The sequence below is a fragment of the Capricornis sumatraensis genome, chromosome 17 (assembly GCF_032405125.1).
Source record: "Capricornis sumatraensis isolate serow.1 chromosome 17, serow.2, whole genome shotgun sequence".
NCBI lineage: Eukaryota > Metazoa > Chordata > Mammalia > Artiodactyla > Bovidae > Capricornis > Capricornis sumatraensis.
The window spans coordinates 75,313,700-75,325,727 of NC_091085.1; the positions used below are offsets into that span (position 1 = coordinate 75,313,700).

The 12,028-nt window shown below is 55.4% G+C and overlaps 1 protein-coding gene across 1 annotated transcript; it reads left to right on the forward strand.

Annotated features, from left to right (window-relative positions):
* The first annotated feature begins 4,030 nt into the window (after nucleotides 1-4,030).
* NEFH (neurofilament heavy chain) lies at nucleotides 4,031-11,543 on the forward strand. Its single transcript, XM_068990159.1, has 4 exons — nucleotides 4,031-4,892; nucleotides 6,679-6,878; nucleotides 7,807-7,931; nucleotides 9,069-11,543. Exons 1-4 carry the CDS (start codon nucleotides 4,031-4,033, stop codon nucleotides 11,029-11,031), a joined length of 3,150 nt encoding a protein of 1,049 aa, XP_068846260.1. The 3' UTR covers nucleotides 11,032-11,543.
* Nucleotides 11,544-12,028: the final 485 nt, after the last annotated feature.

Genomic DNA, 12,028 nt, shown 5'->3' on the forward strand with positions numbered 1-12,028 from the left:
TTCTATGGAGAGACATAAAGTAGGAAGAGAATGAGCTTAGCAAATCCATTCCCAAACAGAGGTCACGGCGAGGTGACACAGTGCTCTAGGATGCCAGGGCTGGGAGTGAGCCCCTACGTAAAGGATGTGCTGACGCTGGGTCACAGGTCACAGGGACTCTCAGTTGGATGACCTGTCAGGGGCCAGACTCCAGTTCCAGCCAGCTGCTTGTTCCCTCTCTGGAGGCCTCTCATTCCTCCAACCTCAGGCCATCTGGGCCCCTCAGTGCCAGAGAAATGGGTTTCCACCTTCTGTATACAGCACCAGCTTAAGGTTGGATGATTTGAGACCCTGTCACTGGGTCAACTTGGGCAAGTCATTTCCTTACTCTGGCCTTTGTTTACTCATCTATAAAAGGGACAATGATCCTTGCCTAGTGATTCTTGCCATGTTTGAGGAGGTACCAAGGAGAAAGTGGTGGCTGAGTTCTGTCTGCTGTACACATGGGGTATTCCCCCTCACTGGGGTATCATACTTCAGAGTCCCCAGGGCTTACCACAGGGTCTAACCCTGTAGACACTGAATGAATGGAGTGGCAGCAATGCTTGGCCAGTGTTCACTTAAAGCCATGTTTCACCCTCACCCTTAGGGCTCCTGAAGAGCCCTAACCCTGAAGGAGAGCCCAGAGGGAACAGGGCCTGAAGCCCATGCCTGAGTGGGTCCTGCAGTCTGGGTCACTTTGGGTGACACTTGGGGGGTCAGAAACTACTGTGGTCAAAGAAGTTTTGGGGAGCTTGGCACCTCTGGGAGATTCCCAATGCTCATCACCACGTCCAGGCTGAAAGAGTTGCACCAAGAGTCCTGTTAACTTTCTTCAGCTGTTAAGCTCCTGTTTCCCCTCCTTTTTGGAGGAATGCTTATCATAATCCTCAAGAAGTTCCCCTGAGAAATGCTGCACTGGGATTTGGGAAGGACTTGAGAATCCTTGTCCCAGGGAGACAATTTTAGAAGTTTCTGGGGTTCCGAACCTCAGTGTTCTTTGTATGCCTATCACATAGAAGGCACTCAGTAAACATGTGAAGAATGGATGAATGAATGGATACATGACACTGTTGTTCTACTCAGTTTCAAATGGTAAAAACTGAGGGCAGCAAGATCAAAGGGATTTGAGACTCAAGGACTCAGGGCAGAACCATTTTTAGTCCCCTTTAGACTACAAGTTTGGCTAAAGAACTGCTGGAATTTATTCATCCATCCATTCATTCACCCAATGACAATTCAGAGTGGTAAGTGTGATGTGGTGGATTAGCACTGGGGACCATGGAGGGGATACCTGACTACATGTGGGGGTAAAAGGGAATGACTTCTAGGAGGTGAGCCTGAAGGGCCCTTTGAGGGGACTGACCTCAGGATTCCCACCCTCATGTCATTTTCCAGCCACATGAATCACACGAGGGACTTCTTGCTTAGAATCCCACGGTTGTGGGCCCCCAGCCTTGACAGAATGCACCCTGGCCCCCTCCTCTCTTTTACCCAGCCCCTGCTGCCACTCCCCCTGCTGTCAGCTGCTTGTCAGCCTCCCCACACCCAGAGGACGGATCTGCACTAAGCAGATGACTGGAAAGACCCAAAGGACCAGAACTAATGGCAAGCTTCCAAGCAGGATGACAAGTCAATGGGGAGCCCTCTGCAAGCCCCCCAAATGCCATTCTCAGAAGCCTCAGGCCAGACACTCACCTCCATCCTCCCAGCACCAACTGCACACCTGCCCTTCTGCCCCCTGCAAATTGGAGCATGGCTGGATCTTTAAACAGGGGAAAAATGCTTCATCATGTTCTGCTTCTCCATGCAAAACCAGAAACTCCCTTCCCCCTCCCTCCTCCTCCCCAGCGCACTCTCCTCCCAGTAAAACCTGGTTAAAGGGACAGTACAATCACATCCCCATCTCTGAGGACCTGCTTAGAACCAGGGGTCTGGGAGTGAGGTGGAGTGCAGAGAGAAAAGGACAGGTAGAAGTCTTCCCTAGGGTATTTGTCTGTCCCCATCCTGGGGAGCCTACAGAAGGAAAACCATGTAGACTGGAAATGTAGTGGGGGTTGAATTAACTGCCTGAGGGAGGCTCAGGTCTGGGATGGAAGACTTCAGTGACTCCCTAGGGGGTCTCAAGTCTCCCTGCCTCACCGCACCTGACATGTAGGCCCCTTCAGCTCCAATGGAAGGGCAAGACAGGTGTGTATGTGGGAGAATGTCACAGAATAGAGGGAACTGGACCCCCAATAGAAGGTCAAGGGGCTGGGTCTCTGGCTGGCAGGGTGACCCCACTGGATTACCCATCCACCCCTCCTCAGTCCCCCATCTGCATAGCACAGGGATCAGACATCAGAGAGATAGAATTCCTCCCTCCCATCCCTCAAGGGGAAGGGAGATGTTAATTAACCCCTTTGTCCCCAACAAAGAGTAGGCCCTGTCCTTGGTGCTGAAGCATCAGCTGCAGCACCACCCCCACTCCCAAGGCTCTTGACTGGAGTCAAACTCAAGACAAAGCTAAATATTAACAGCAGTGCAGGTCCCCCAAATACAAAGGCCCTCTTTTCTACCTGAATTAAGGCTTGTGAGGGTGAGCAGCTCTGGTGCGCTGAAAGCTTCTCACCGCTTCTCTGGGTATGAGAAGGGAGCCCAGTCATGACACCCACTTGTCTCTTGTGGGTGTGGGGAGAAACGACAAATTGAAGCCGAGGAGATGGAGAGGGGAGAGGAAGAAAGGACTTCCGAGTTGTGGGGAAGTGGCTGCTATGTCCACGGGCAGTAGAATTCGTCTCCTCTACTGTTGCTGGAGACTTCCCAAGTCTCCAGGGGTCTCAAGTTGCAGCCTGACCTAGAGCAAGGTCTGTTCTTTGTACCGATGGGCAAACCGAGTGGGGGTGGGGGCAACGTGTTCAAGGTCATTTGCCAGCAACTGTGGAGCTGTCCTCGGTGTGCAGACCCTGGCCCGAGGGACTCCTGGCACCCCTGCTACCTCCCCCAACCTCACAACCAACTCACACCAGCTCTCCCAACTCCACGCCTCGTTCCCTGAAGTACCCCCACTCTTGGTTCTTTGACCCTTGCACACTCTGCCTTCACAGGGAACCCTCTGCCCACTTCACTGAGGGTCCTTCTTGCTGGGGCCGGTTTCAGGGTCTTCTGCCTCCTATCCCGAGGAGAACACTGCGCCCACCCCCAATCCGGGCTTCCCTTCTCTAGCCTCTGCAGTGTCTCCCACACCCCCAATTCAGGGCAGCCTTGCCGCCCCTCCCCAACTCCAGGACGCCCTCCCCCTTTTCGGGCCGGTTGCCGAGTTCTTGAGCCCTCTCCTGGTGGCCTCTCTAGCAGCTAGGGGAACAGTTACCTCCTATTCAGGGGTCTTCTATCTCTACTCTCTGTAGCGCCCACCTGGCCTCCATTCAGAAGTACTTTTCTCCTCCCCTATTACGGGCGGGCTGCAGACACTGTGAGCTCCCTCTCCTGAGGGTCTAACTATCAGGAAAATCCTGTGCGCCCTATCACTCGGGGTCCTCATCCTACTGCGTCTTCCACCACCCCATCCCGAGGGCATCCTGCCCCATTCCCATCTGGTCTCCTTGCCCTTGCTCCCCCATTTCGGGCGCCTTCTCTCTTTTCGAACATAGTAGTAGGGTCTCGCCACCCGCACCCGGGGGGGGGGGGTCCCCGGCGGTCCACTCCGGGAGTCCTCTACCGTCTGACGCCCTCGGCGGGGTTGGGGCGCGGGTCTCCTCTGACGCTGCGTTGTCGATTCCCCTTCACTCCCAGGTTCCCCTGCCCCGCCCCTCTCACTGCGGCGGAGCCGGCCGGCCCCGGGCCGCTGGGGGAGGAGGCGGAGAGGGCGGGGCCCTCCTCCTCCCCCCTCCCCCCCGCCCCGGACTGCTGAGGGGCTGGACCCCGCCGGGCTGCTATAAAAGGGCCGGCCGGCCCGGAGGTGCCGCAGTGTCGCCCGCTTCTTCCCAGCCTCAGGGCTCCTTCTCCGCCGGTGGCCGCACCCGCTCCGGCCACGATGAGCTTCAGCGGCGCCGACGCGCTGCTGGGCGCCTTCGCGCCGCTTCACGGAGGCGGCAGCTTGCACTATGCGCTGGCTCGCAAAGGCGGCGCGGCCGGAGCGCGCTCTGCAACCGGCTCCTCCAGCGGATTCCACTCATGGGCGCGGACCTCCGTGAGCTCCGTGTCGGCCTCCCCGAGCCGCTTCCGAGGCGCCGGGACTGCCTCCAGCACCGACTCGCTAGACACCCTGAGCAACGGACCGGAGGGCTGCATGGTGGTGGCGCGCAGCGAGAAGGAGCAGCTGCAGGCGCTGAACGACCGCTTCGCGGGCTACATCGACAAGGTGCGGCAGCTCGAGGCGCATAACCGCAGCCTGGAGGGCGAGGCGGCGGCGCTGCGGCAGCAGCAGGCGGGCCGCGCCGCCATGGGCGAGCTGTACGAGCGCGAGGTGCGCGAGATGCGCGGCGCGGTGCTGCGCTTGGGCGCGGCTCGCGGCCAGCTGCGCCTGGAGCAAGAGCACCTGCTGGAGGACATCGCGCACGTGCGCCAGCGCCTGGACGACGAGGCCCGGCAGCGCGAGGAGACCGAGGCAGCGACGCGCGCACTGGCCCGCTTTGCGCAGGAGGCCGAGGCAGCGCGCGTCGAGCTGCAGAAAAAGGCGCAAGCCCTGCAGGAAGAGTGCGGCTACCTGCGGCGTCACCACCAGGAGGAGGTGGGCGAGCTGCTCGGTCAGATTCAGAGCAGCAGCGCCGCGCAGACGCAGGCCGAGGCGCGCGATGCCCTCAAGTGCGACGTGACGTCGGCCCTGCGCGAGATCCGCGCGCAGCTTGAAGGCCACACGGTGCAGAGCACGCTCCAGTCCGAGGAGTGGTTCCGAGGTTTGCAGGCGCGGGGGGCAGGGAGGAGGGGCGCCCCCTGGTGGTCGGACATCGAGAGGCAGGGTGGTGTGACCTAGGGGGTCGGTGGAGTCGTCCTAGAGGGCTAGGTTGGATGGTGCGGTTGCTCAGGTTCCCCCAGCAAACAGTTTTACTCTGGGTCTCTTGTGGGACACTCCCCGCCTCTTCCTCCCCACTCTAGGTTTTCCTTTGGCCTTCTCCAGGGTCCTTGTATCTCTCCTTCAATTCTTCGTCCTCTCTGCTCTTTCTCCCAAGTCAGGGTAACCCCCACTACTGTGAGTCCCCCTTCCAACAGGTTCCCTCTACTGCTCCAAAGTCGTGCCGGCTTCTAGTCGTTGGGGCCGGGGAGGTCCCTCATTGCCCTTCAAAGTAACATCCCTTCCCTGTCGAATGCTGCCCATTCCCCTCTTCTGCACACTGCAGGGGACCCCATTCTCCTGACACCTATCAGGCCCCTCCCCGCTACAGTCAGAGAGGGTGAGTCATTCTCACATTCTCTCTCCCCAGGAAGGCCATCATTACAACCAATTGGTGTGTGAGGCGGAAGGGGCCAGGGGGCCCCTAAATGTCCTCTCTCCCCTTCCTAAAAGCTGGGAGCCTCCCAAATCCATCTCCCTCCCCCACCTCCACGCCACCCTGAGTCAGCTAGGGCGCAGCTGCTGCAGCTCTGAAGCTATGTCCAACACCCGCAGGGTGACTTTGACCCACACTTGCCCTCTGGTTTTCATTCCTTTTGGTGTTAGAAGGGGGATGGACCAACTGGGCTTCTTACCCTGGGGAGTTCCACACTCCTTAAAACTTCTGCACTGTTCTTGGGAGAGGGCACAGAGGCTTCAGTGATTTTCAGAGAAGCCTGTGACCCACAGTGGGTAAGAATCCTCACCCATCTGGATGGTCTCTAAGTCTCTGAAAGCGCTAGGAGAGAAAACCAGAAAAGCTGGGGTTTGGGTGCATGGCTTTTCCAGTTCCTGCCTCTCCTCTGCGGTAGCAGAACTACCCCTCCCCCATCTCTGCAGCAGCAAGGCTCCTCCCAGAGCAAACCTCCCTGCCCTCTTGGACTTCCATCCCAGGACTTCTGGATCACTCTTCTTCCTCCCCAACTCCTAAGACTCAGGTCCTGAGTATCATTATCTCAGCATTCAGCATGCTCACAGTCAGGAGGTTCACACTAGATCTCCAGACCCACTCTGGCCCCTGAAGCCTTCTGGGAACCTGCAGCCTGTTGCTCACAGGAGCCAGGGTGTGGCTGCCATGGGCACAGGGGCTCCTGTGCTAGAGAACGCGCAGCCAGGGGGAGGAAGGGGCAGAGGAGCTGACACACGGGCCCCAGACTCCACAGGGATCTGGCTCTGCTGGGGCTGCATGGCTCCCAGAGCCCTAGTGCCTCTAAAGGTCATAGGCTCATTGATTTGTTCAACCCCAAGCTAGAGGTTAAGCTCCACGGGCCAGGTTTCATAACCCCCAGCACTGGGGAGCTGAACCAGGAAGGCCAGAAGAAATAGGGCCTTCTATTGCTGTGCAGGACCTGAGGCCTGCATCTGGGGAGTCAGGGCGTGATCTTTGGAGCCAGATACACACTAGATTTGAACCCCAGTCCTGCTGCTCAAGCTGGCCTGCTGGCCTTGGGCAGTGTCACTGGCCTGCCACAAAGGACAGGAGGAGTGAAGCACCCACAGTAGCCCCTGGCACTCAGGAGGCCCTTCACCATGTGTGGCCCCTTCCAAACCCAGCTGTGTCTAACCCGGTGCCCTGCCCCTCTCTCCCCCAGTGAGGCTGGACCGACTGTCTGAGGCAGCCAAGGTGAACACAGACGCCATGCGCTCAGCACAGGAGGAGATATCTGAGTACCGGCGCCAGCTGCAGGCCAGGACCACAGAGCTGGAGACGCTCAAAAGCACCAAGGACTCACTGGAGAGGCAGCGCTCTGAGCTGGAGGACCGTCACCAGGCTGACATCGCATCCTATCAGGTGGGCAGGGGTGGGGCAGAAAGCCAGACCATCTCACCTGGCTTGGTGACCCTGGACAAGTCACTGTCCCTCTCTGAGTGGAGAGCATGGGCCTTAGAGTCAGACAGGCCAGAGGTACCTGTATGTCTTTCTAGCTGTGTGACCCTAAGAAAGTTATCTGCCTCTCTCTGTGACTGAATTCTCTCAGTGCAATTTTTTAAAAAAAGCCTCCTTTGCAGAGCTATGAAGATTAGAGAGATGAACTTCTCATGAGATGAGTGAGAGATGGCAGAGTCTTGGTCATGCTGGGTGTTCAGTAAACAGTAACCAGTGTCTGAGTGAGGACAGCCTGGGAAGGCCTCAGTAGATACCTCCCGCTAAAGATAATGATTGAAAGAAAGTGTCTAAAAATTCTTTTAGAGAACTTATTATACAAGCAATACGTGGTTATTGTAGAAAAAGAGGTTGCTTTTTACTCAGCCATGATGGTTTACTTTAAGCAGTGGCTCAGTGGGCTCAGGGTCGGGGAGAAGCTTCAGCTCGTGTTTAGCATGCTTCTGGGTATTGTCTCAGTCATCAACGGCAGTTGCCTCCCGAGCCTTTAATATGCAGGTGCTTTGAAGCACTGGGCAGACAATAGGGAGCCAAAGCAGACAAGTTCCCACTGAGCCCTTTCTAAGCTTAAGATCTGTAAAAATTCACCCGTCATCCCACTGACCTGTGATAGCCACAGTCGGTGTCTGGCGTGTTTCATTCCAGAACACTCCCCAGGCTGAGGTTATACACACAGCGGGATGTTTGTTCCAGGTCCATGAATGAGGTCCTGAAGCTTTCGCAAGGTCAGGGCTGGCCCGGACCGCACTGGGTTTGCGGAGCCCGCTCCAGCCTCGCTGGTGCCAAGGGCCCCATGGTGACTGACGGTGACGCATGTGTGACTTCTCCTCCCCAGGAGGCCATCCAGCAGCTGGATGCAGAGCTGAGGAACACCAAGTGGGAGATGGCGGCCCAGCTCCGAGAGTACCAGGACCTACTCAATGTCAAGATGGCTCTGGACATTGAGATCGCTGCTTACAGGTGAGGGGGCTGGGGGCCTTTGGGTGGTGGGAGCCCTTGTGTTCTCAGAAGGAGAAGCCTTGGATTTTAAGCTCCACAGTGAGGTAGCCTGCTGTCTTAGAGACAAAAAAAAAAAAAAAAATTTTTTTTTCTTACTGTCATGAAATGTATACAGCATAAAATTTACCTTTTAGCCATTTTAAAGTATACGGTTCAGTGGCATTAAAACTATTTACATTGCTGTCCAGTCATCACCATCATCTACCTCCAGAACACTTTCCGTCTTCCCACACTGAAATTCAGTGCTCATTAAACAATAACTCCCTGATCCCTTCCCTTCCTTCCCCCGAGTCCTGGCCACCACTGTTCTGCCTTCTAAGAGGCAAATATCTTGAGAGTGACTTAGAGGGTCTGACAGTGATTTAGAGGGTTAAAGCTCCCCACCCTCTTCTCAGATTCAGCCAGCCAGAGGCCTGTCTTGGGAGAGAAAGGAGGGACTTGAGTTGTCAAGGACCTTTACAACTCTACCTCTTAAAGAGATTCTTTTCATTCATTATTTCATGGAAACCACCCTCTGAGGTAGAAACTCTTAATGACCCTGTTTTTACCAATGAGGAGACTGAGGCTTGAAGAGTTTGAATGGCTTTGCTAATAAGGTCACAGTTCTAGTGGGTAGGAAAGAGCAGAAACTCTGCCCCTACTCTATTCCTAAAATTCAAAGGATGAGAATATAACAACAGACCCTTGAAATTCAAATGGGAACATTCTAGTACCTTTAAAGCCCAGGTTTATAAATGTGGAATTTCTTGCTCATACTCCCCCCTTTCCCTTAAACAACACTTTGAGGCATAATACATGTAAATTTTGTTAATACAGGCGTTCTCTCTTGAGGGCCATTTTTCAGAGGGAAAAAAGTTTTGTAAGTGGTAGCCTTAGCTGAATTAAAACAAGAGCAATGCCATTGGGGTACAGATTCTGGGAGTCCTCGGGATGATCTGCTAGTGACCTCCTCCAGTCTAAGTGTCCACCATTCACATCCCTTCTTCCACCAACCTATGTATCACTACACACAGAGGTCTTCGGAGTAACTCAGGAAGCCCCCTGCCTCAGTGACCGACCTTGAGTTCACAGTAACATGTTTCATTATCCATTCTGCAGAAAACTCCTGGAGGGCGAGGAGTGTCGGATCGGCTTTGGCCCGAGTCCTTTCCTCCTTCCAGAAGGACTCCCCAAGATCCCCTCCGTGTCCACTCACATCAAAGTCAAAAGCGAAGAGAAGATCAAGATGGTGGAAAAGTCAGAGAAGGAAACTGTGATTGTGGAGGAACAGACAGAGGAGGTCCAGGTGACGGAGGAAGTGACTGAAGAGGAGGAGAAAGAGGCCAAAGAGGAGGGAGGAGAAGCGACACGGGCTCCCGCAGCAGAAGAGGCTGCATCCCCAGAGAAGGAGGAGGCCAAGTCCCCCACGAAGGAAGAGGCCAAGTCCCCAGAGAAGGAGGAGGCCAAGTCACCAGCTGAGGTGAAGTCCCCTGAGAAGGCCAAGTCCCCCGTGGAGGCCAAGTCCCCAGAGAAGGCCAAGTCCCCCGTGGAGGCCAAATCCCCAGAGAAGGCCAAGTCCCCAGTGGAGGCCAAGTCTCCAGAAAAGGCCAAGTCCCCCATGAAGGAAGAGGCCAAGTCCCCAGAGAAGGTCAAATCTCCAGTGGAGGCCAAGTCCCCAGAGAAGGAGGAGGCCAAGTCCCCAGAGAAGGCCAAGTCCCCAGTGGAGGCCAAGTCCCCTGTGAAGGAGGAGGCCAAGTCCCCAGAGAAGGCCAAGTCCCCAGTGGAGGCCAAGTCCCCGGAGAAGGCCAAGTCCCCTGTGGAGGCCAAGTCCCCGGAGAAGGCCAAGTCCCCTGTGAAGGAGGAGGCCAAGTCCCCAGAGAAGGCCAAGTCTCCAGTGGAGGCCAAATCCCCAGAGAAGGCCAAGTCTCCTGTGAAAGAGGAGGCCAAGTCCCCAGAGAAGGCCAAGTCTCCTGCGAAGGAGGAGGCCAAGTCCCCAGAGAAGGCCAAATCTCCTGTGAAGGAGGAGGCCAAGTCCCCAGAGAAGGCCAAGTCTCCTGTGAAGGAGGAGGCCAAGTCCCCAGAGAAGGCCAAGTCTCCTGTGAAGGAGGAGGCCAAGTCCCCAGAGAAGGCCAAGTCTCCTGTGAAGGAGGAGGCCAAGTCCCCAGAGAAGGCCAAGTCTCCAGTGGAGGCCAAGTCCCCAGAGAAGGCCAAGTCTCCTGCGAAGGAGGAGGCCAAGTCCCCAGAGAAGGCCAAGTCTCCTGTGAAAGAGGAGGCCAAGTCCCCAGAGAAGGCCAAGTCTCCTGTGAAGGAGGAGGCCAAGTCCCCAGAGAAGGCCAAGTCCCCAGTGGAGGCCAAGTCCCCAGAGAAGCCCAAAAGCCCTGTGAAGGAGGAGGCCAAATCCCCAGAGAAGGCCAAGTCTCCTGTGAAGGATGAGGCCAAGGCTCCTGGGAAGGAGGTCCCAAAGAAGGAGGAGGCCAAGTCTCCTGTGAAGGAGGAAGAAAAACCCCAGGAGGTGAGGGCCAAAGAGCCCCCAAAGAAGGCAGAGGAAGAGAAAGCTCCAGCCATACCCAAAGCTGAGGAGAAGAAGGACAGCAAGAAAGATGAGGTGCCCAAGAAGGAGGCTCCAAAGCCCGAGGAGAAGAAGGAGCCTGCTGTAGAAAAGCCCAAAGAACCCAAAGCTGAAGCCAAGAAGGAAGAGGCTGAAGATAAGAAAAAAGCAACCACCCCAGAGAAGGAGGCTCCTGCCAAGGGGAAGGAAGAGGCCAAGCCTAAAGAGAAGACTGAGGTGGCCAAGAAGGAACCAGATGATGCCAAGGCCAAAGAACCCAGCAAAGCAGCAGAAAAGCCAAAGAAAGAAGAGACGCCAGCAGCACCGGAGAAAAAGGATGCCAAGGAGGGGAAGGCCGCAGAAGCCAAGAAGCCTGAGGAGAAACCCAAAACAGAGGCCCAAGCCAAGGAACCTGGCAAGGAGGCCTCCACACCCGGGAAAGCCAAGGCTGAGAAATCCTCCAGCACAGACCAGAAAGACAGCAGACCTGCAGAGAAGGCTGCAGAAGATAAGGCCACCAAGGGGGAGAAGTAAGGCAGGGAGAAGGGATCGTTCAGAGCAGCCAAAGAAACTCAGGGGGGTCTGGGAGCTCAAGGGTCAGCATCACAAATTTTCACTTTTTTCTCTCTTTTCTTTAAGAAGAAACTCTGCTTAGACAACAGGCCCTCCTTCACCAAACAGGAATTTCTATTAGCAATATGTTAGCAAGAGAGGGTCCTCCCAACTCCCAGCCCCATGGCCCAAACCCTCCCTAGGCGATGGGCAATTATGTTATGATAGCTTATGTAGCCGAATGTGATATATGCCGAATGCCACATGTAAACACTTGACTATACAGACTGCCCCCTCCTCTCCAAATAAGTGCATTTATTTCCTGTATTTGCAACTGACAGATGACCGCAATAATGAATGAGCAGTTAGAAACACATTATGCTTGAGATGTCTTAACCTATTCCTGAATGCCTTCTATTTTCCAAAGGGGTGGTCGAGTCCTTGCCTAAAGCTCTCTGTCCCGGAAGAGCTGCAGCAGGTGGGGCTGGGCGCTGACCACTGTACCACGCCAGGGCGCACTTTTCCACTGGAGTCCACTTTCAATTGCTTCTGTGCAATAAAACCAAGTGCTTATAAAATAGAAATGTGACTGTTGTCATTTCTTCTCCCCTGGACAGGCTGGGGGATGGGCAAGGGAGGTCTTAATTTTACACCTGAGAATGCACGGGACTGGGAGGGAACAGGAAATCTTGTGCACGTCTGGGACTGGTTACGAGGCTGCTCTCAGGCTATTTCCTGGGTACACACCCAGGCACTGCTCAGTGCTTTGAAATCTTATAAACAGGTGGCCTGCTGTGGGGTTTCTCCACAAGATCCATGTACCACTTACATAAGCATCTGGGTATCTTATAAACACGCAGACTCCTTCATTCCACTGACCTCTGAATTAGAATCTGAGGGGTTCGCCTGGGACACTGCAGGCTTCACCGACTCCCACTTGGTTCTAATGTACACTGAAGTCTGGGGACAGGTGAGGTCC

Excerpts from the sequence above, each read along its gene's own strand:
- NEFH (XM_068990159.1), top strand. The coding sequence starts at position 4,031 with ATGAGCTTCAGCGGCGCCGACGCGCTGCTGGGCGCCTTCGCGCCGCTT. Across the intron at positions 4,893-6,678 it reads GTCCGAGGAGTGGTTCCGAG|TGAGGCTGGACCGACTGTCT; the intron begins GTTTGCAGGCGC and ends TCTCTCCCCCAG. Across the intron at positions 6,879-7,806 it reads CTGACATCGCATCCTATCAG|GAGGCCATCCAGCAGCTGGA; the intron begins GTGGGCAGGGGT and ends TCTCCTCCCCAG.